At 45.0% G+C, this 24143-nt stretch overlaps 1 protein-coding gene across 1 annotated transcript in view; it reads left to right on the forward strand.

The window, feature by feature from the left end:
- The window catches only part of EHD3 (EH domain containing 3), a 30254-nt gene extending 6423 nt beyond the window's left edge, over positions 1–23831 (forward strand). Inside the window, exons 2-6 of the mRNA XM_063328158.1 lie at positions 1146–1322; positions 6348–6445; positions 18649–19061; positions 20078–20242; positions 21781–23831. Of these exons, the coding sequence (XP_063184228.1) occupies positions 1146–1322; positions 6348–6445; positions 18649–19061; positions 20078–20242; positions 21781–22308 (1381 nt within the window). The 3' untranslated portion in view covers positions 22309–23831. The remainder of the gene's footprint in view (positions 1–1145; positions 1323–6347; positions 6446–18648; positions 19062–20077; positions 20243–21780) is intronic.
- The last annotated feature ends 312 nt before the right edge of the window (positions 23832–24143 follow it).

The following is a 24143-nucleotide window of genomic DNA, read 5'->3' on the forward strand; positions in this document are numbered from 1 at the left end:
TTTATCTTTCTACCTACTAAAGATTAGGTCAAAGCAAAGAAAGAGGAAGTGCCAGCCACCTGCTAGCAACAAGCAACACAGTATTGTACTAACTTCCATAACCTGGCAGTGGTTATGTTCCTTATGTAACAATCCAGAGCTTATCACCAGGTCAGGTGGTCCAACAGCTTCCCATACTCAGGGCCAGACCAGTGCTAGCTCCCGTTTGCAAGCCACATGGACATAATGGTCTCAGTTTTCAGCACAGGATCAGCAGATGGGATGTTTTCTGCACCCACACACATAAACACAGACCTGGCTTTAGTGATGGCATTTGGCTCCTTCATGAGCTAAAGGTAACTGTCCCATACATACCATGGACCCACGCTGAATTTGGCAGGGTTAAGTCAGGATGTGCTGCCAGGGTCCTATTCAAAGTTCTACAGCCCCATGGGTGACTATCTTTCCCTGAAATTTGCCAAGCTGTAGCTTCAGAGAGAGTGCCAGAGGCTTAGGAAATAATAAGGGATGCTGTGCTTACTGTGCTGTTTAGCTTGATACTGGGATATACTCTGCCACCCACATGCTTAGTGCTCAATATGCTTGAGCAGTTTGTAATGCAGACCTGTAGCTGCATTGCAGAAGCCCACAGGAAGAGAGACTTGAGACTTCAACAGTCAAGTACAGGAGAAGCTGGCATATGAGCGACTGATTTGGACTGGGGGCTAAGCACATTAGTTAGATGAGTCTGCTGAAATGAGCAGCAGTGAAGTAATTGATATTGGCACCAAAGGCCAGTGAGGTTTCAGGATTAACTCTGTAAATTGCAGTGAACTGCTGTTTTTACTTTGCTATGTTAAGTCCCTTCCAAATGTCTTGAGGATTAAAATACACAAAATGATCAAACATGATGAGAATCTCTTCCCAGTGGCTATAATCTTCTCAAATTCTTAATCCACCTGAAATAAGAAAGCTTTAAATGTGGAGATCCTGAGTAGAAAAGCTACCACGACATTTATCAAGTGATTCAGTGACAGTGCTAAAAATAGCCTCAAAAGGATCCATACTCTTGAGCTTCATAATTACACTGCAATCTTCAGTGCAACTCATTTCGGACTTAGACAGCTCATGTCTCGTGCCCACACCCTGTTTTTTTTTGCCTACAGGTACCTGCTGGAGCAGGATTTCCCAGGGATGAGGATTGGACCAGAGCCTACAACTGACTCCTTTATAGCGGTTATGCAAGGAGATGTGGAAGGAATCGTTCCTGGAAACGCATTGGTGGTGGATCCCAAAAAACCGTTCAGGAAGCTCAATGCCTTTGGCAATGCCTTTTTGAACAGGTCAGTACTCAAGAACTTGGTTGCTCTGGAGAATAAAGCTAGAACCTAATGAGCAGTATAGCTAGCAATTTAGAGGGATAAGGCATTACACCATTTTATTTTTTTTTCCCCATCCACATGGCTGATGCAAAGCCATTCATTCCAGTCCTACCGGGTGCACATCAGTCAAACATAGGACAAACCTTCATTTTACTTGAACAAACAAAACAAAAAACACAGCACAGCCTGTCAGACTCATCCAGTAGGAGTCTAGAGGTAAATCTCTTTATTACACTTTCCTCTCCCTTGCTTTTATATCCCTAGCTTTTTCTGTTCTGCCATCAGTTCAGTTCCCTGAAATTAAATAATCCAACCAGACATAGCCACTGAAGTCATTAAAGAAATAGAACTGGCACAATACGCATGCCTTCCATGTCTTGCATTTTTAGACATTGCTTGAGTGCCCCCCTTGTAATAAAACCAAGCTCTCTCCATTCTGATGCCTTATACATATAACCTCAGGTGCAAACTGATGACACTCTAATGTCTTTCCTGTAAAAAAAAAAAAACCAAACTGTAGCAGGGGCTTGGACGGTAGCTTTGTGACACGAGGAATGTAACCTTTCCATCCTCTAGACCTAGCCGAACCATACTGAATTTTGGATCTAGGCCTTGCAGGAAGCCAGCAGCACACACCCATATCCTAGATGAGCACAAACTGTGCTACAGCAGGCAGATGGGAACAAACTGTCTGACTACACCCATCATCGGCGCCTTCCTTGCTAACACAGTGTGGCAGACATTACAAACATGGCAGCTGCTTAGCCAAATAACCAGGAAAGCTGGGCTTTGGTTCCCCCATTAACTTCCGAGCTTAAAGAGTGTCTACCCAGAGCGCGCAGCATCTTCTACCAGCACTGACCACAGCAGTGCTCGTGTAGGCTGCAGTGAGACAGGAAAGGGACCTGGGGAGAAGCTTGATGAGAGAACAGGGACCTAGCTAGAGTTGCTACTATGCAGTGAACCTCACAGTACCTCAGGGTGACTCTGGAAGCAATATCTGATCACTACACAGGCTCATCATTCAAATACATCAACGTGGTCCTGCACCCAGAGAGACTTTGAGAGGTTTTCCATATTTTATAGGACCCGGAACATCTGCACCTGGCCCACAGTTAGGTCAGGTGACTGCCCGCTCCCTACACCAGGGGAGGAAGGTGGTTTGCCACAAGAAAATAACAGGCCTCTCGCCTGGAGTGCAGAGATAGTAGATGAAGAGAACATCATTCAGAGCAGCTCTGCTGATAGCCAAGAACAGCCACAGCTGGCAGACAGTTCATTGCAGAGAGGCAATGTCAGGAGTAAGGAGGCCAGGCATAGAGGGCAAAAAAGCAAACACTCCTGGACTGGACTGATTTATGTGTCCTGAATGCAGTTTGCTCCTAATACAACAAGGGATCTCTGCATCCATTAGCCTAGTTCACTGTATCATGCTGTGTTCTTGTTACACTTCAGCTACTCTTCCTTCTCCTGTGAGGAAGGAGTGAAGTATGTGCCTGTGAGGACAGCAGGACAGAGAGGCACAGCAGTGATTCAGCAGCAGCAGAAGTGCAGCCCTACTAGCAGTGCAGGGAGTAGCCACAACAGCTAATTAACCCTTTTTCTGCTGACAGCTTAAAAAAAAAAAAAAGGGGGTAATGATTTCTAAGCTGTCAGAGGAAGACATGCTAAGGGGGACTAACTCAGCAGTGTGAGCTTCACAGTGCTGAAAATGCAGATGGTAATACCCAGCTGATTAGGAAATTAAGCACATGCAAAAATTGACTCAGAGGGTCAGAAATTTAGCAGATGTAAGTCAGGGTGCGCCCACTGGACTGAATCAAGCCACCCACGCTTACCCCTGTTGTGGGCCTGGCTTCTTGGCAAGAGACAATACAGAGCTGTCTCTGCCTTGCACATACCTTGTTGCCGTTATGTGTTTACTAAGGCACTAACCTCAACTAGGAGGCCGTAAGCAGGAAATTTAAAGAAGGGAGGTAATCTCCAGGAACAACCCTTCTAAACTAAGATAAAAGAGTGACCATGGCCAGTCTGCTTGACCCTTGGGTGTTTAAAGATATCAGCTGGCTATGTGCACCGGTGGAAAGGAGCAGAGTAGCACAAGGCAGTAGCATTCACAAAGACCAAGGTGGGGTCAGCTGGGAGGTGGCAGCCCATGGCACTGTGTCCTGTGGGATGCAGAGCCTGCTGCTCCACAGAAGCTAAGTGGAGGAACAGAAGGAGTGAGCATCCAGCCTCAGCTGGTACTCCCTTCCCAGCAGAGGCTGATCTGCTGCCTTCCAGGAAGCAGGGGAAGAGTGGTACAGTCAGAATTTGGCTGGGAGACAGCAGCTAATTGTGCTGCTCAGAGCCTGTCTCCTCCCTCCCTTCATTCTCAGGAGATGGAGCGCCTGCCCATACCTTCCTGGCTAAGGGCAGAGGATAGGGCTGACAAGCTGCCCAGGGCTGAAGGGATTGCAGCTCTGCAGTACCGTGCTCTGACCCTGTCTCTTGTTCTCCTCTTCTTGCCCCAGATGGTTCCTGAGAACCTGAGAGAAAGGCTTGTTTTCTTCACTCCAACTCTGCTGGCAGTACCTCAGCTCTGGAGGGATCCCAGCAGAGAGATTACAGGTTGCACCTCATTATCAGGAGGACTTGTTTTGGCACCAAGGGCCTGGAGCAAAATCAGGAATCTCAGCCATTACTTTCATATCACATTGGCTTGGTTGCAAGATTCCTCCCACCCCCAAAGTCTGTCTTGGGAAACCTAAGGTGGAGTCAGTCCCACTTTTGTATTGTCAGCGACAGGAGACATCGTGGATAACAGGTTCTTCCTTCACGCCCATGCTCTGCCTGTAAAGGTAGTGAAAGTGTAGCCTGGCACCACATTCTTGCCTTCATATGGCCCTGGACAGAATTAGGTCATGTTCCCTGAGGTCCTGCAGTTCTGCTGGGACAGCAGGAAGGCAGCAGCCTTAACAACCTTGCCAACGGAGCCAGAATGCACTCACTCATGCTGGCCTCTGACCTTGTATCTGAAGTCTCCTGTAGAGTACTTTCCCTAGAGGAACTGGTGGAAAATCCCCTTGCCTGAGACATTTAATATTAGACCACAAGGAATGCATAGGGCTGTGACAACGGAGAGCAAACCTGGGATGGCAGGACAGGGGAATAACATGACTTCCTGAGCCTTTTGTTCTCTGCTGTAGCTGGAACTCAACAGGGGAATCAAGCCAGTCCCCCTCTTCTACATGAAATGTTACGCATTCAGAAATGCTCCCTGTTACCACCTGCCAAGCTGTGGATGTGGGAGAGAGGCTGTAATATGTGGTCTGAAATTGCTTTCTCTCCTAAGCTGTCAGCTCTCATCTAACTCATGAGGATTCACTCTTGTCAGAACCTTCCTGGAGTCATAAAAGTAGAAAAATTGGGGTGAGGTTGTAGCATAGCCTGGAGGAGTTCATAGCTGCAGGGACTTCAGCAGAACCAGCCACTCACCAGAGCGCTGCAAGGCTCTGTCTGCCTTACCGCATGTAGTGGCCCTCGCACCAACCCCCATCCTTTATGTGCTTCTACTTCCCCCCACAGTAACATGTTTTTTATACCTGGACGTCACACCACGCTATTAATACACATATGTACATATACACACACGTATTTATAGCTGCCTGGAATGCCATCACAAAAAGGCTATCCATGAAATGCTACCAGGAGCCACGTAAGTGGATAGGGGTTTACCGTCCTTTGCTGTTACCAGCGACTGAAATAGATGAGCTGCAACCCACTAAAAACAAGCACAAGTTACTCTTCTTAGGCAGTAATTTGCATAGATACGAGATGGGGAACAACTAGCTAAAGAACAGTTACACAGAAATGGAGCTGCAGGGGGTGGGGGGAGTGAATTACAAACTGAATGTAAGTCAACAGTGTCATACTGCTGTTAAAAAAAGCAAACATCTTACTGAGATATGTAAACAGGACCAGTCATATGTAAGAGAGAAGGACCATTCCATCTACTCCGTTCACCAGTGGTAAGGTCACAGCTGGAGTACCACATCAGGTTGGGGCATCATGCCTGAAGAAATATGTGGAGCAGTTTGAGAGGACCCAAAGGAAAGCTGCAAGGGTCTCCAGGGATTTAGAAATGAGCTGGAAAGACAGCTAAAGAGAACTGAAAGGGAGGGGATAGAAAAAAAAAAAAACACAAACAAAAAAAACAAAAACATACCAAATTGTTTTCTTTAGAGGAAAGACCAGGGGGAGACAGGATGAGAACAGTATACGTTGTGACAAGAAGGGAAAAATAAACGGTTTTTCACATCTTCTGTGTTTGAGACTGACAGGCGTTGTAGCATGGGAGATTTAGATTAGATGTTAAGAAAAAGAGGTTTTGCTGTAGGGATAAATTAAGTAATGGAGCAGACTCCCAGCAAGTGTTGGTGAGTCTGCATTATTACAGATTCTAAGAACACTTTAGACAAACATCTGATCGATCCTGCCTTGAGGCAGGAGGATAGACTAAGCAGCCTCTTAAGATCTCATGCTGCAAGAATAGCACACTTTCTGTCTGTTTAAGACCAGATTTAAAAGAGAACAAAAGTCCAACTACATTGCAGATTTTTATGGGTTTTTTTAAACAAGTTACTGAGTTCAGCTTAAGTGAAAAAAAACAAATACCACTTCTTGCTAAAATCTAAACAGCAAATGAAAAAATTTAGATTTCCACATTTTCATTAATAATTCACAATTTGGGGGCCACATAAAAAAAACAAACAAACAAAAAAACTGTCATAGGTTGTGACTGAGACCCATGTTCCAGAAGCAGCAAAGTAGTCAGAGAAAGAGCTCAGTTTTGGCTGCTTTCTCATCTCTTTAAATCAAGAGTAACTCCAAACTCCAACTGACAGCTTGTGAGATCAGAGCCTGGCTTGTCCCATACTGCCTGTGATGTTTGGTACATCATAAATACCTTTTGCTTTTGTTTTAAACACATTCATTTTCACACAGGTTCGTTTGTGCCCAGCTACCTAATCCCGTGTTAGAGAGCATCAGTGTCATTGATACGCCAGGAATCCTTTCTGGAGAAAAACAGAGAATTAGCAGAGGTAAGTCTTCCGAATGACAGTAGTGAAAACCAAAGGGGTTCTATATGAGTTTCACCTCAAGCTGTACAAGCTGTACACAGAAACGCTAGTAGGAGCCTCTCAGAGATACAGCATGACTTTACTAATGTCCCTTTGGACTTGATTTGCAATTTGCTATAGAGAATTTAAATGCTTTCAGGAAAGGTTGCTGACAAAGCGAGCAGTACCTGTGTCACAGTCCAGTATCTCCCCGTGGAACAGATTTCCATTAGAAAGAGTCAATTAATACCTATCTGCTTTGCAGAAACACTTGCTTTCAGTGACTTATTGATGAGCCATAGACAAGGCTCCCATGGTAATCAACCTGGTTTCTTTCCAGGTGACCTAGCAGGTTTCTTGCTCTGTCCAGGCTTCCTAAATCTAGCGCAGCACTGGATTGGGTTTAAGAGGGATTGGCACCCAGGTTCCTCATTGCAATGGCAAATCTGGAAATCCTGGGGACACTAAATAGATCTGATGAATAGCACAAAATCTCTTAGTGAGCTTCTGAGTGTCTCAGGCTGATCCTCTGAAGTGGGCAACATCTTGATACTTTAAACCTAACATCTGTGGGCGTTTTCTTACTCTGTAAGGTGGTGGTGGCATAGCTCGCATTTCTTGTAGGTTCCTTAGACAAAGCTGGTAGCTATGCATCATTTCATTTGAAGAAAGCTAAGAGTAGTAATCGCAGCGTTCAGGTTTGAGAAGATCAGTTCTTATTCACACCGCATATTAACAATGCACAATTAAGTTTCAGCAGCACAGGCTTTGCCCAGATTGCTTAGGCTTTTCCCATATTTCAGTGTTCTGTACCATAAGATTTCTGATGACTTGTGTCTTTCCCACTTTTATAATGCTCCTTTGCATTGAAATTGTTCATGGAAACTTCCTTTTCTCTTTTTAATTGGGCAGCCACCTTGCACAGAGCCAGGTCTTGTTTGTTTTACAGGGATCTTCCACCACAGGGACATAGCTAAAGAAATGTCGATAAAGCTGTAAAGGACAGCTAGAGTTAGTTGAAAACTCACATTGAGCTTTTCCAGCATGGGTCCGTGCACTGCTAGGAGATCATAAATTCCTTCCAGGCAGTCTACAAAAGGTAGCAAGATGCGCAAGCCTTCATCAGAAGGTTGAAAAACATGCTGTGCAAGCATTCCTCCCTTCAGCAGAAAGTGTTTAAAAGTGGATATAAACAAAAATTTATATTACATGGTGTGAACATTTTTCAGTCAAAAAGTGCCACTGAAAGCAACCAGTTTTGTTATGGAGCTATCACTGTGAAGAAAACTTGCTTAGGAGGAAATATTTTTGTTCTTAAAGGAAAAAAAAAAAAAAAAAGACATTATATACGAGTCAGAATAGACCCATTTCAAGTCCCCCAAAAAGTTTCCATAGCGCCCTTTCCCAATCTCCTCTCCAGTTCAAATCCTGACATATATTGCAAGATTGTTCCTATTTTCCAGATATTTCCAGTACTAAAAATACCCTCCTACAAAATGTACTGGCACTTCTTGCTTCTCCTTTTGCAAAATTTCTCTATCAGCCTCCCAGTGGGCCTTGGTGTCCTATTCCTGCAGCTACTCTAGTAAATGCCAGCTGTGCACTGTTGGGAAAGTCACTGGTGCACTTTGACCTGAGCCAATAATGCCTCTCCAAACATCTGGGAACAGCTGGGGGAATGTTCCTCATACGCAGAGAAGGCTAAAAGGGAGTCCCAGTTCTGTAAACTTTTGCATGCTGTACCTAGTTGTAGGACTGGAGGCCTGTCTCAGCACGTGGGGCAAGTTCTTCCTTGACTACTTTTCTGGCCTTAGTGCGATTAAGTGCTCGTGCATTGGCCCTGTGACTACAGTGCGTGGTCACTCCACCCTTTTGCCAGGAGGTAAGAACTCTAGATGGAGTGAACTCTAGATGGAGAACAGCCATCTCCTGCTCATCCTACCATCCAAGGAATTTGCTCTGCTACACCTCCAACCGGACACGGGGGCTGTCGCAACCTGACTGTCAACTGACCTAATCACACCAGTTAAAATGTACAGGGTAGGTGGGATCTCTCTACGTCACCATTTCTATCCAGGATAGCCTGAAACTGCTCACGTGTGCCACATCAGATAGCCTTTCAATAGCTACAGGACGAGATCCTCATCTGGTTTAAATCAACATAGCTTTGTTGAAGCTGGCAGAACTCCAGCAATTTCTGTCTGCAGGGGATCCAGCCCAGGCAGCAAAGAGAGTCAAGAGAGTGCTGAGGTGCTTATGTTTAGGAAGGGCTGCTGCCAGGCATTGGCTTGAACTTATCTCAAGGAAGCCGGTGTTTGAAAGGGAGTGCTACCTCCTGGCTCCCATGGAAGGGGAATAGGAAAAAGTGGTGAGGCTGGCGCCTTTGCCACCAGGCTTACAAACCAGCTGCCCTCATTAGCAAGTTGGTTTTGGAGGCAGGTAGAGAAATAATGTGGTTTCTAGGCAGAAAACAAGACAGTGGTAAAAACTGCTGACACAACAGAATGCTCCTGCCCTTCTACACCTTCCCAGCCTGCTCAGATTTCACTTCAGAATGAAGCAGGATCTAAGCAAGTCTTACAGAGGTTTCCCCAAGAGACACATTGAAGTTTCTTAACTGCTGGGGAACAGAAGAGCACTTCTTACCCCCATTGTTTGCTAATAGTAGATTTTAAGACCCTCAGACTGGGGAACCTGTGATGCAAGGTCGGGGGAGGGAGTGCATAGTAAAGCAGCTGTCATAAATTTGAGGGGAAAAGTAAAGATGCAAAAAAAAATGTGGCAGACTTTCCCAGCCTGCCCATCCCATGAGAACCAGCAGCATTTCTAAAAATAGAAAATTCCTCTCACTGGGAACATCACAAGCCTCTCCCATTTCCCATTAGATGTCAAGAGCATTAGCTAATCTATACAGTGCCATCTTAGCAGAATACCATGGTATCAAAGTTTAGCAATCCACCAGGGCCACTTTATGCCCCTGAATTTTAAGGCAATAGCTCTTCCTGTTACTGCATCCATGTTTCAAGGAGTAGGAGTGAGGAAACTGGGTTTAAAGGAACGATTCAGGGGCCAAGACCAGGTTCTGAAGCTTTTCACCTGTTTGAACTCAACTCTTAATTAAATTCACTGCCTCATTGCTGTTGGAAAGATAATGCAATCCCTTCCCTGACGGACAGACAGCATGCAGAAGCACCAGTGCGCCAGCGTTAGTGCCAGCAGCAGGGCTTTGCAAATGCATGGCAAGCTTTCCTCTAAGGAATGCTGTATAATCCTGAGAAAGAGAGCTCCGCGCTGGCTGTCTTCCAGGACAGCGCTACATGATCATAAGAGCCACCTTCCCCCCACAGAGCAGCCTATGTAGGAGACCCCAGTAGCAGACCTGCAGGTTTAGGCCTGTCGGGAGCTGGGGGTGATGCAGTCTGTCATAGCCGAAGTCCACATCCCCTCGGCATGCAATGAGATCACCAGCACTGAAAGAGCAGCTGCTGCTCTCAGGCTCTGGTAAGAAGCGTAGCCAAGGAGCTGCCTGCAGTGAGTTGTCTTACCGAGCTCCTGTGACTCATCTGCGGCTATGTGGTGGGCACCCATGGTGTCACAGGTGTGGTAGCTAGACCCTCCCTAGGATATACAGGTTTCATTTAAAGGCCTGGTGGGGAAGCATTCCTAGGATGTCATGGCCCAAAGCATCCTGCCCTTCGCTGCTTCTGTATTATCCTTGCCTGGAGATCAGCCATTTCTCTTCTGGTCTTTTTCACATACTAGGGCATGTATCTATGTCCACATGTAAACACCTAATCATTGCACTGCCTTGTCCCTGACTCTGTATTTGTCTCCTTTCTTTCATTGTTTCAAACTGAGCATGAGGCAACAGCAGACTGCAGAGATGCCCACAGGGGGAGGTATTTGTACCAAAGCAGCAAAAGTGTTGGCTGCTTTGACAATTTGACAATAATATGGATGCTATCCATTTGCAAAACACTGTTCTGGAGTCACATAACGAGCTCAGGCCGTCTTGCTGGGAGGGAAGATGAGAAAGGGACGACTGTACTGAAATAAATGAGGACGAAGGGGAGGACCACAGGTCAGGCCATGCAGTACAGCGGAGCGAGGGCAGGAGTTAGGACTTCCTTATAATTCATCATCTTGAGCAGTCTGCCATGCTAATTGAGCCACCTGGTAACAGCAACTCATGCTCTTCAGTAGCAGGGCCATCCCTGGGGGGCTGAGCCTTACACTCTCTGCTAACCATCAGTCTCGACCTATACATGCCCTGAGCTAAGCAGATCCAAGTCTGCCAAGTTCAGTGATGCCCTGGCCAAGTTGTATTTGATCCCTGTTTCAGGGTAGTACTTCCTGAATATATCCTGAACGCTTACTTCATCTTCACACTACATATGTCATCCCCCCTCCCTTTCCTGCATTAGCAGTGAGCACAGCATCCTAGCCAGAAGGTAAGGACTGACAGCATCATTCCCCATCGACTTTCTTTCCAGTACGCACTATTCCAGCCTTTTTCCAGCCTTCCACTCAATTCCATTCTGCTGGCTGCGGTGCAACCCAGGCTTCCCATAGCCAGGGAAACCACACAGTAGCCTTGCTGTCTCTCCTGGGAAGGAAGGATTCCCAATGACCAGCAGCTTCAGCACCAGGGATATTTAGTCACTTACCAGCCTGACATTGAGAAGAAAAACGCTAATGGACGACAGTCTTAAGCAATGCAGAGCTTTCAGGCTGACTGTGCCTCAAATAGCTATGCTTGGAAGGGAAAGGCAGACACCAAGGGAACTGATGTTCTTCCACATCATGCAACGTTGTTTAGGGTACAATGGCAACAAGAAAATATTTTTTCCAAAGAGTTTTGTCACATGTGCTAGCAACAGCACGATACGCAACTGAAAGCATCCACCCTGAAAGTCTCTAAAAGGAAGGCATTTCAAATATTTGCTATAATACTCCCTACTGGTGATGTTTGCTTATATCTTGTATTTCACTCTGCCTGGGAGGGTGAAAGTGCACTGGTTAGTTTTGACTTTCCAGTTTACCTCCATTACTGCAGTGCAGTAGTCTCTCTGCCAACTTGCCTGATTTTGTCAGTCTCACAAACATATACTGTTCCACTGAAAGGCTCAGTTCCTACAGTCATGCAGCTCTGCACTTCCTCTATGAGCAACACAAATGCGAGCATGAAATCTGCACAGTTCTGTCCTTTTTTTATTCATAGAAATATGTGAAGACACAAGCCTAACTCTTCTGACCTGAAAGCAGGATGCAAACAAAAACTCAAGATTATATTTGGGTTTTGGGAAGACCAAACCATGATTTTGTTCAGGGTGAGGAAAGTAGAGGGGTGAGGTGCTGTCCTCATGATTTAGGTTGGAAATATTGCTTGCACTTACATAACTGAAAAAAATAATGCAAAGGAACTGAAATTAAATAGTTGCATGGATAAAGAGGGCTGCCTCTTTTTTTTTTTTTCCTTTTTACACTCCTGTTTATATATAGCAAGTACTTAATTTTTGTCTGATTTTGAACAGTTGATCTAACAAGTTTAACTTTTAGATCAACTGTTCAGTTTGTCCATTTTATTGTCCGCTGTGTGCTCCAGAAATATCCTAAGTATCCGTTTCATCAAGGAAAGGTAGTCATGCCCATTAGTGTATCAGCTTGCATTATTTATGCCCATCATGTATTCTTTCAGCATGCTGAGTAACAACAGAGGAGGACTGTGTTTCCTGGGCACTGGTAGCAGCTATCAGTTACTGATGACCAATTTGGGCCACATTTTCAAACATGATTCCTCCCCATATTTAAACTATTTGTACTGGGAGAGTTCAGTTTGTGTTTGGAAGCTATAGTAAAAAAGCTTCCTTGGAATTCAAGCTATGCGTCAGCGTTGCTCTGCACTGACCTCTCTGGAAAACTTGACCTATATTCAGATGCCTTCTGAGGTCTCAAAATCTGGCTGGGAACTGTTTTGAGGATTGGCCCAAGTACCAGGAAACACTCAGTCCATCTGTCACAAATGACAAAGATATAAATGTGTAAAGGGTAGAGGGGACAAGTTTTGCTGTGCGCACATAGAAGCTAAATAGGCTGTCGTAAGGAAACTTTGCCTGAACAATGTTCTCATCAATCAGTTTTACTCCACCCGACTTGAACATGTCTAGTGAGGTTTCACTCAATTTCCACTGACATAAAGCAAAAGCCCTGTCAGACTCTGAGTCTCTCCCCATCCCTGAAACCCTTGTAATAAACAACATGAAAGCAAAGGGCCAGCACTCTGCCACTCCAGGTACTGGTTAATGTAAATGTTAGCATTAGAAATCTGACACCAGCCCATCTTTCCTAGCTGAGAACATAGGCAGATTTACTGTGCTTTATTGAGTCCTTTTGCCTTTGCTGTGGAAACCTTTAAGTCTCCAAAACGTGTGTCATGTTTCCATTAGTTCTGTGGTAGCAAGGGGAAAGAAATGCAGAGCACTGGCTGAAAGATGTAGCTCTTAGTGCTGTGAATCACCAGCTCCAGGACAGATTATTTCTTTTAAGTATAGGCAAAGGCAGAAGTGATTGGCAAGCCGAGACCTGCTCTAGAAATTATAACATGTAAAATTCATAGAAATCTTTTCATCCTGAAGGACCGCTGTCTACTTCCCAACGCAGCCACAGATATACGTTACAGGAATCTCTTTATATCCCCTCGGAAGGCAACCACTTCCAGAGAAGAGTATGGCAGGTTTTTACACAGATAGTTTAGGATGAACTGTAGTGAGGTATATCCAATACTCATCCCTCGCTTTTCATCTTCCCTTCTGTCCTCTCCTTGCTGGCACTACCAGCTCCTCACTTTGAGAGAAACTTTCCCAAATCACTGTTCTTCCACCCAGTCCCAGCTGTTTCATGTCTCGTACTCTTCCCCAGCACCCTCTTCTCTCCACTGCGCCATCTCTCCCTGGGTCTCACAAAAGCCACCCACCCTGCTTCCTGCTCACTGTGTGTCCTCAAAGGGATGTGTCACTTCCCCTCCCTTCCTCCCCTCATTTTCTTCCCCTGACCAGCATGTCACCTTCCTTCTCCTTTGCTTACAGCCATCTGTCACACACGGGTAACACCTGCCCCTGCTGGCACATTCTCCCCCTCTGGCGTGGGCTGCCTGCTTGTTTTGCCATAACAGTCTTTTTGCATGGATTTTGAAGGGCTTTCAGGCAGGACATCACTGTGAGCAGTTAGACTAAGCCTCCAAACCCTCTTATTCAATTTAAAAATTCAGATCAAGTCATTAGCTCCCTGAACAGGCACTCATTTCATCTCCAAGAGCTGCTCCCTCTCTAGGTAGTCAGTGTTCGCTACGCCAGCTATCCCATCTTCTGATGCTGTCCTCAGACACACGGAGCCAATCTATCAGTTGACAAATAGAGACATAGCCGTAAAACTCTGCCCTATAGGGGGCTACAATCTAGTGAATTTTCAAGTCTCTGGATAATACCAGCTTTAAAAGGAGGAGAAGAGAGCTCCCGGTGAGTAAAATTCAGGAAGAAAGAGGTAAATTCCTAAAAGCAGCAGCATAGTTTAAAGCAGTACTGTCAGCAAGCTGTGAGATATCCTGGTGCAAAGCAGCAGCTTGGGTTTTTTTCATCGTTTCTTGATCTTACTATGCCCCTTCCATCCCACCTGAACTCCACCACCACAGGGGCTGTAGCCACAGTTCTACAAGACAGGAAATCCGGTAGTGAGCTTACTATCAGACACAAAAAAACAACCAAACAAAAAACAACTGCTGTAGCTACGTGTTGAGAAGTGCTGAACCAATATATGCAGACTCATTGCTGGTTTAAATTGGCTTAAAAATGTTACGGCCAGGCAGATTTTATGCTGGGTCAGGTATGATCCATCTACCCACAGTCAGCATAAAGCCTGTATCATGCCTGGTCTGACTTGACAGAAAGGTAATTGCATAATCCTGCCAGATCTTCACGAAACGCGTGCTGCCAGATATTCCAATAGGGCACAGGCAAGCATTCATTAAGTCAGTCTGCCTTATGGAGTCTAGATGGCAGGGTGTCTGCAAGAAGATCATTTTTTCTCTGTAGGCTGAATCCACTGACAGTCCTGCTGACTTGTCAGCTTTGCATTAAATCTGTTGAGTCCTTTTCACAGTGTCAGAAGGAAATCTGTCCCAAGAAAAAACATCTGATAGAAGAAAATTATTATCGTGTTCATCTTGTCCCCCTAGTACCATGTGGCTGGGATTAATTTTCTACCTGTGTTCACCATATCTGGAGGTTGCAAAAGAAGCTGCGTCAGTGATATTAGAGAATGTTTAAATACGCATCATATTTTTCAACGGAAATGCAAGTGCAATCACAAACAGCCAGGAATTACTGAACAGAAAATTCTCGCCTTTACATTTCTGTTTGAATATCCCTGTAATAATGGTTTTGCATTTATGCAGCTTTGGCAAGCAGATGGCTTCCCAAGTTCTCTGAAACTTCACAATAAAACTGTGCTTTATGTGGATAGCTTCGCCCATCGCTGAAACGCTGCCAAATCAGAGATAGTAAACTGGCTGCTTTTGAGAGAGGCCTTAGCAACACTCTACAACACTAAGGGAGGGTGTAAAGAGACATCACGCGTTTGCAGTGGAATGAGCAAGGGGGCACTTTGAAAACTCCTAATTTGACCGTAGATGAAGATCAGTTCTTTGTCTAAGCTCACACTGTAATAAACTGACAGAATAAGGTAGAGTCAGGCCCTGTGCATCTGTGAAATAAAAGAGGGGCAGGAGAGGAATTGCAGTGAGGCTATAATGCTTAGATTTAGGTACAGAATGAGTTTTATGTGTTTTCAGGTGTTGAACACCTCCAGCTATAGCTGGAATCAGGCAAAATGTCTCAATGCTGTTGGAAAGTCTTCTGAAAATGAAAGCTCTGAACTATACATTGAAATACGAGTTTAAGAGCTTATTTTTAAATGTCTTTATTAATAGCTTGTCCTTAGAGTTTTACACCATCACCCTGGTATCCAAATGCTTTAGTAGCTATCTACCCTCATATATGCTAAAAGAAAACTAAAACGTCAACCCTATAAATCACCTGTGTGACAATTCTCTAGGCACCTGTCTGTGGAACAAGAGAGGTCTCACATACTCCCTTAAGTGCCAAAGCAAGCAGGACATACAAGAGGAACACGTGGATTGGGCTTTTGTCCCAGCATGGGATGTGCATGAATCCATCTTGTTGTGACTGCTTTGAAACACCACCAAGCGTTACTCCCCAGGGCTGTTTTCTCTTTAATGGAGATATGCGGGACAGCTGTCAGGAGAATATCTCAGAACAAGCAAAGAAGCTGGGAAGGAAAGTCTGCTAATCAATCTAGACATTTAATGAAGTCCGTAGGGACATTCAAGAGTCACTGTATATTATTGTAGCAGCTGGGAACATACAAAAGGTCTGTGCAGATATTAAATCCCTTTTCTTGTTGGGTAGAGCAACATTTTTATTCGTGAATAGGAAAGAGAGGCTCACAGAGCAGATACCCTCTAAGCGCTACTGTGGTTCCAGGCTTGATGCATGATAAAATCAACAGAGTTAAACAACTGAAGATACTTTTGGACAAACCCTGAGACCCAGGCAGAGCAAAGGGCTAAAGTCAGTCTCACAAGTCCTCAGCTGATACCAAAACTACAATAACACTTTTTAAAAAGTAAATAAATAAAAACAATTAGTCCCCACTTACTGAATCACTAAAAGGTGGTCTGAGTGTCAGGTGCAGACACTTTCCCCACCTCACCCCAGCTCCTATGAACACGACAGAGACCTTAACAGGGGCTATTACTCTACTACCAGAGGGAAGCCATCCACACACTGCGTAACAGGCATCACTGTCGCATTACAAAGTCCCCTAGAGAGTATGACTTTCCCCCTTGATGCTCACAAGAAAACAGCTGGAAGAAATAGTTGTGGTGCAATTCAAACACGTGCCAGCTTGACAAGAAAGCATCCCAGTCAGTGAGATTTGACAAGATTAAATGCACAAACATCTCCAAACAAAGTCACCCTGACTCATTGCTTCCATGGTGAAAAAGCAAGCTGCGTAGCTCTGCCTATGAAGAATAAGCTATCCTGCCATGCTAGATGGCTTCCAGTACAGCCCAGGCAGAACTGAACATCAGGTGCAGGTGTGCACGTTTAGCAAAGTCTCAGGGGCTGGGGGAGTGCTCCATTTGCAAATTCATTGATCTACTTGTGGAGGGACAGCTTACAGCCTGAACACAGTATGAGTGAAATGAGGTATTGGCATTAACTCTGTCCTGCTGCCATTGCCTCCTAGTGCAATGTGGGAAGGAGCCAGCATGCATAGCTTTCCAGCAGGTAGGCAATTAGACCCATGGAGGTGAGCTCCCTGCAGCGACAACATGTAAGGTTAAAAGGTTGTTAAATATCTGAAAGCAAACAGGGCCAAGTTTATTTCAATTATAAGAGGGTCTGACTCATGATTGTGACTGAGGTCAGACACATGGACTGGGCAAGGTACACGTATATCAGTATAATATATTGAATGCTCAGCAGGTCTCTGTCAAAGATAATACTAATTCTGAATTCTCTGAAGTTCTCAGCATCAAACATAGCTGAGCAAAGTACCAGGGCCCAGCATCATTTGCTGCTGCTAGAGGCAGCACCAGTGTCCTGAGAAAGCCACAAACACCTTCCCCACCTGGGATTGCTGTCGATCCCATGGAAGAGACCAGGGTAAGCCATCCACATCCAAGAGCACTTCCACCTCCCCCCGCTTTTTCTTGTAAGGAGCAAACTGTAATTGACCAAAGCAAAACACCACCCAGTAATAATACTTTGCAATTGTATAAAAGTTCTCAGTGACAAACAGTTAATGCCAGTTTACTCCTGACTTGAGAGCCAGGATTTCGTCCCAGTTTGCTTAGTCACAAGGGAGAAAAGGCCAGTGGCAAAAATCAAGATCAGAGCTCAGCAGTCCTCCCTTCTGTAGTCCTGATCTAAAGACTAGGGTGCACTGGTTGCCCTCTAGGTTTTAGAGAAGACAGAAATAAAAAAGAAAAAAAAAAAAGAAAAAGGGAGTGGGGGGGGGAGGGGAAATCACTGAACTAATTATCATACATTTATTCATGAAAGCCAAGATTAAAATAGTATGTTAAAGGATTTGAATGCAAATAGCATATGCTGGGTCCTGATCTCTGCTAACAGAGTGCAGCACTGGCAACACAGATAACCGCAAATGTTGCACAGCATAAGAGAGCCTGACAGAGCAGAGGGAGAGCACAAGTCTCTCAGTGAGGCTTTAAAGAAGGTGAAAAAACACCACAGAGCTAGGAAAGAAGGTCATTTTGTTGCAGTCATGGCTGTTGTTCTGGAAAATCTCCACACACACGATTTATCATGCCCTGTACTGCCTAGAGGTGGACCCAAGTCTAATACTGTGCATCCATTATCCTTAGTTCTGAGGCATGTGAAATTTGAACCCACTGTGTTTTGGTTCACCTCTGGTGTTCACAGCAATGCTGTCTTCTAAGCATCAAGTACTTAGCAAAGTAAACACAAATCATTTTGCGTTGTGCGCATGCAGCAGGTATGACAGGATGATTACTCAGGTAATGCAGGTTATTTGCATCCTGGGTTTTGAATTGGATGGAACAAAGTTGGTCTCGCACAACTAGACAAGACATGAGAGTTATTAAGCAGTAGAGATACGCATCTCAAACCAGTCTAGGTGCAAGTACTGCAATTATCCAGCTTTCTACAGCCTTTGTAGGGTATGCTGATGGCTAGTAATTCAGAAGCCAGGCTTCTCTTGTTGCCACACGCAAGACTTCTGTGGTAGCTGTTTAAATATAGCATTTTCCCCATGATATGTATTTAAATGAAGCATCTACAGCAGAAGTTCAGTACTTCTTTGGGTGATATCTTAATGTGGAGAGGATGAGAGCTATCCTTAACTCTGCACACCTTGGGCATTTCAGAGTGGAGGACAGTGCCTCATCTCCACCTTCTCTGGGACAAGGAATGATGTTTCATGTTTCCTTTATGAAGCTATCTGATCTACTGGGGAAGCTTCCTCTTTGCAAACTTACCCTCAGATGGCATAGTTCAGGTACAGCGAGCAGGCTTCTCTACTCCCATGCATGTGCATCTCTGCTTTTCCTCCACCCCTTGCAGGTTATGACTTTGCCGCTGTACTGGAGTGGTTTGCAGAGCGGGTTGACCGCATTATTCTCCTTTTTGATGCGCACAAGCTGGACATCTCTGATGAATTCTCTGAGGTCATCAAGGCCCTGAAGAACCACGAGGACAAAATGAGAGTTGTTCTCAACAAGGCTGACCAGATAGAGACTCAACAGCTGATGCGGGTATACGGTGCCCTCATGTGGTCCCTGGGAAAGATCGTCAACACTCCTGAGGTCATCAGGGTCTATATTGGCTCCTTCTGGTCCCATCCGTTGCTCATCCCCGACAACCGCAAGTTGTTTGAGGCAGAGGAGCAAGACCTGTTCAGGGATATCCAGAGCCTGCCCCGCAATGCAGCCCTGAGGAAGCTGAATGATCTCATCAAGCGAGCACGGCTAGCCAAGGTGGGTGTTGGCATAGAAGAACCCAAGCATTCGGTTTGGACTGTCCGCAGTACGCAGGCTCTAGGGAAGTGGTTTTGGCCAGTTCGGCTTGCAGACCTGGTGGATCCTACTCTTTTTCCATCCCATTTCACTCAGGCACAGCATATTAGCCCTATGCACTTCAAGGAAGAAAGCACCTCCATTGCTTGGTGCATTAATCACGACAGGCCAGGGTGAGGAAGATAGCCACAGATCAAAGCAGGTAGCACTTGAAGGGATCTGGACAGCAGTCGCTCTGTGGTAGCAGCTTGAGAATTAGGACCAATTCAGTATGTCAGAATCACACATGAAGGGAACTGGTAAGTTCTAGGTCTTTTGCCTTAAACTTTCTCAGCCAAGAGAGATACCCAGCTTAGATGGATGCAGAGGAGATGGAGACTCACAAGAACGGCAAATAAGCTTGCCATATCTCTGAATATTTGAAATGAGCTGAATGAAACCCCTTAGAATACAGGGAAGAACCCCCTATCACTTGACAAAAGAGATCAAAAGATCACTAAAAAGCCTTTCTGTGCAAGATTCTTCATTTTCAAGAAAAAACACTCAGTCCACCATTAAAAAAAAAGAGCCAGAACGTCTCATAAGTTAAGGCCTGGTATTCATACTAAAGCATTAAACAAATCTGTAGAGCTTCAAAACCTGTGTGTTTGGTTTGGTCTGGAAAAGGACTATTCCCTGGAAGGCCATGCCCAGTGGAAGAAAAACAAAAAAACCCACAAACACCACACCACTCCCTCCAGGAAGTGCATATGAGTGCCCAGTACTGTGTTCACCTTGTCTCAGCGCAGCCAGAGCACACACCTAAGCAGCACTGGGGCAATAATCAGTAGGTACAGGCAAGCTGAGGGGCTGAGTTTGCTCTTCAGGGCGATACAAGATGGGGTTGAGGCCTAGGCACAGGTACTCTCTGCTGGGAAGAATTTTCTGATGTGCTCTTTAACAGTTTTCTTCATTCCATATCATTTAATGCCCTTCAGGTCCACGCATACATCATCAGTTCTCTAAAGAAGGAAATGCCTTCAATGTTTGGGAAAGACAATAAAAAGAAAGAGCTTGTTAACAACTTGGGAGAGATTTATGCCCGGATTGAACGGGAGCATCAGATCTCACCAGGAGACTTCCCTAATCTGAGAAAGATGCAGGTAAGCAGTGACATCTTGGCCAGAGCACCAAACATCCAAGGAAGGGGCATAAGAGTAACCACTGGGAATACAACAGAAGCAACGCAGACATTGACTGTTGTTGTTGCTTGTGCGAAAGGCCTGTTGTAATGTTGAAATGGGCCTTGAAATATGTGCAGGCTGTATTTGGGCATGAACACTTTTGCACATAGAGCATATGTGAAGCTACACCTGTCCTCATTTCTCAAATCTTTGCCTGAGTAGCACTTTACAGCAAATTATTTCTTCTGTTTTTCTTTACTTTTAATTCTGCGTTCCATTTGCAGATTTTTCAGGTATAAGAATACAGCTAATTTATATTAAAAGGAAAGCTATATCCTGAAAAGCCTACATATGCCCCTCTCCTCAAGAGCTGTATTTTTTTTTTTGTCTTCTACTTCACTCTGTTTCTAGAAAGAGAGAAAGGAGGCTGTGAAAGCTTAAAGCCCCATTTCTATTTTGAGCAGAGAAGCAGGTTTTCTGTTCTGCAGAGCTGAGACCTGACCTGGTGTTCATGCAAGTCAAAGACTTCAAAGGACCTTGGATCAGAGCCTTGTATTGTATATTCAAACAATGCTGGACACAGCTACATTGCTGTGTGGCTTCAGTCCAAGCAGAAACCTGTTCTGAGTTGCTAGCTGTTGAAGTCATTACTAGCTCCCTATGGAAAACACAGCATCTGCCTTTTTTTTCTTTTAAAGTATATTTTCCATAAGTTCTTGGGAATGAGATCTATGGAGCGTATCCAATAGAAGATCCCATTTACTGCTTGTTAAAATGTGTTTAAAAATAACTATACCAATCCAGTAGGAGTGAATAGTGTGGATTTAACGAGTAGAGGGTGAAGGACAAAGCTGTAGGTCACTTTGCAGTTTTTAAGAAGAGTGTTATCTGCAGACCCAGCTCAAGGTGCTTTTGCTTAGCTGTGAAAATTACAGGAACTGAGCCATGCTGTAAAGACATGTCACCTCTTTACAGACATGCTTCTGTCTTTATGGCGTCTGAAAGATGCACCGCATGATGATGAGTAAAATAGGCTTTTGCCAGAGTGGCACCTCCTTCCCGGAGCGCAGAGGGGGAGGGAATGCAGAGCACTGGCTGGAGGATGTAGCAAGAGCTGCACAACCAGTTTGCCTTGAACAATCTGGTCTTCAAGGAGGTTGCTGCTATGTGGCTTGGAAAGGAGGAGTCTTATTTGCACGCGGCCATCATCTGTGCCTTTGAGTAAACCAGTAAACCAGTTCCTCTCTCTGTACCATGTCAGTCGCCCTTTGTAAGCTGAGAAGGTCATTATTTTCTGTAGGGCTTAAAGAGCACCTAAGTAAGAACAAGGCCAGCCAGGTAGACCCCATCACATGCTGAGGAGCAGAGCTATCAGGGGAGAAAATATTAATCTCCCCACTCCTCCTCTGAAATAGCAGGTTTTTGAGCCAAACAGCAGACAGGCATCCCACTCTACACTGTTACTGTACTGTGCACGGCCACGACGCTCACCTCTTCCTATTTTGTCCCACTTTAAGGATCAGTTGCAAGCCCAGGATTTTAGCAAGTTCCAGCCTCTGAAGAGCAAGCTGCTGGAGACCGTGGAAGACATGCTGGCCAATGACATCGCTCAGCTCATGGTGCTCGTACGCCAGGAAGAGTCACAGAGGCCAACCCAGATGGTGAAGGGAGGAGCCTTCGAGGGCACCTTGCATGGTCCATTCGGCCATGGCTATGGCGAAGGTGCCGGTGAAGGGATCGATGATGCCGAGTGGGTGGTGGCCAGGGACAAGCCCATGTATGATGAGATCTTCTACACACTGTCGCCTGTCGATGGTAAAATAACTGGTGCCAATGCAAAGAAGGAGATGGTAAGGTCTAAGCTGCCCAACACGGTGCTGGGCAAGATATGGAAACTGGCTGACATTGACAAAGATGGCATGCTGGATGATGAGGAGTTTGCCTTGGCGAATCATCTCATTAAAGTCAAGTTGGAGGGTCATGAGCTGCCAAATGAGCTGCCTTCCCATCTCCTCCCTCCATCCAAAAGGAAAATAACAGAGTGAAAGGAAGGTTACAGGGGACAGGGAAGGGAGGGGGGGAAGATCTAGAAAAACATGTTTACTTAAGTTATACGTTTAGATGTGAGATCACCTTTGGATTTATACCTATTTTGCTGTATGAAGAAAAAAAAAACCTAAAGCAGAACAAAAAAGTCCAATCCTTCTTCATGATAACATGCAATTAACTCTTCCAGTGTAACGTCCCTGCTTTCTAACGCGTAGTCTGTAAACACAAAGGTAAAGAAAGGATGTTGAGACCAGGGGAATCAGATAAGCAAGAGTAGAAGAAAAACTGAAACGGGCTGCGGTTTTTGAGAGTGGTATAGGCACTAATAGAAATCTGCTAACTGCCAGCATCACTCCTGAGCTTTGGCTGCACCTTCTGCTGTTTAATGGGTCTCGCAAACTTCAGGAGACTTGAGATGTAGATAGTGAAAAGGAAACCACAAGATGTTCAAGCTGTTGGCCAAACTAAAGAGCACTTCCTAATTAACATAGCCCACACTAAAATACTAGATACTAAACCCTGAAGTTAAGAATTTTAGGAACCTTGATTTACTGTTAGGTGCAAGTTTTACAAGCATTTCCCTGTCCTTAAAGAAAAAAAAAATAAATAAAATCTGAAATGGCTCTGAACTGGGCAGCTGGAGTTCCTCATTGTTCACTGTGGGACAGGCACTAAGAATTCCCAGTCACCTCTACCTCCCATTCAGTCCCTGGGGGACATTTGTTCTGCGGGCATGGCCAAGAGAACCACCCCACCAAGGGAAACGGAAGGAGGGGGCACTAGAGGCAGACTTCAGGTGGGTTGGAAGGGAGCAACCGCTCCCAGGCTCACTGAGCATTTCACAACCAGTGCATAGTGTTTTCTCTTTGAACAATGGTGGTGTTTATCATTCCTGTGAAGTGATAACGTTTACTCTCATCATGCACAGTGAAAGCTACGTTCGCACTGTAAAGACCAGAACCCCGCAGTGTCGGGTAGATGGTCTGTGGTAAGAGCAGAGAACACAGTGGGGGGCAGCGGGCAGAGCTTGCTCTGCTGCCTGCGCCCCCACAGACACAGCCAAGATGTTGACAGCCTTCACCCACCCTCCTCCTCACCACACAGTAACACTTGATCCCCTCCAGAACCCCTACCCTAAGCTAAGAGACCTTCCCCCCTATTCCACGGTCTATGAAATTTTTGTTTGTAAAACCCAATTTTGGCAGAAATCCCTTGGTTTCCTATTTTGTTTCCCCAACACACACACAGACACACGCACTCTTCTGGGTTTTGTTGTTGCTTTGGAGCAGCGTGTTGTTCCAATTCCTGTTGTCACTTTATATAAGCTGAGCTCCTACTGTGATGAAAAACCAAGACAAGTATAACTTATTTTATATCTCTGTGTTCATATTATATAGAGAAATATATTCTGTGTATGTAGGATGTGCTTATTGCAGTACATTTATCACTTGTCTTAAAAATTAATGCATTAACCTTTTTTGTACCCTGGTCATGAAACATTATTAAAAAAGAAAGGCCAGATCTGTCTATTTATTTACATAGAAAAAACAAACGCAGCTGAACAGAAAAAAAGGTTGTTTCTACATGCAACAGAATGAGGAAATTATTCTTAGCATATTCCCAAATGTGTATGTACGGATCAGCCCTGCCGGACTCGGGTGTGCGCTGCTGGATGACTGGTTAACATCTGCACTCTCTCCTTTCTCTTCTGGCAGTCTAATCACAGCCTCAATGCTTGCTGAAGCAAGTGAAATCACGTACCCACGATTCACCTTGTTCAACATAGGGAAGAGGTAACAAATAAATACTTCATTAGGAAAAGGAGTATAGT

The sequence above is a fragment of the Chroicocephalus ridibundus genome, chromosome 3, assembly GCF_963924245.1.
Source record: "Chroicocephalus ridibundus chromosome 3, bChrRid1.1, whole genome shotgun sequence".
Taxonomy (NCBI): domain Eukaryota; kingdom Metazoa; phylum Chordata; class Aves; order Charadriiformes; family Laridae; genus Chroicocephalus; species Chroicocephalus ridibundus.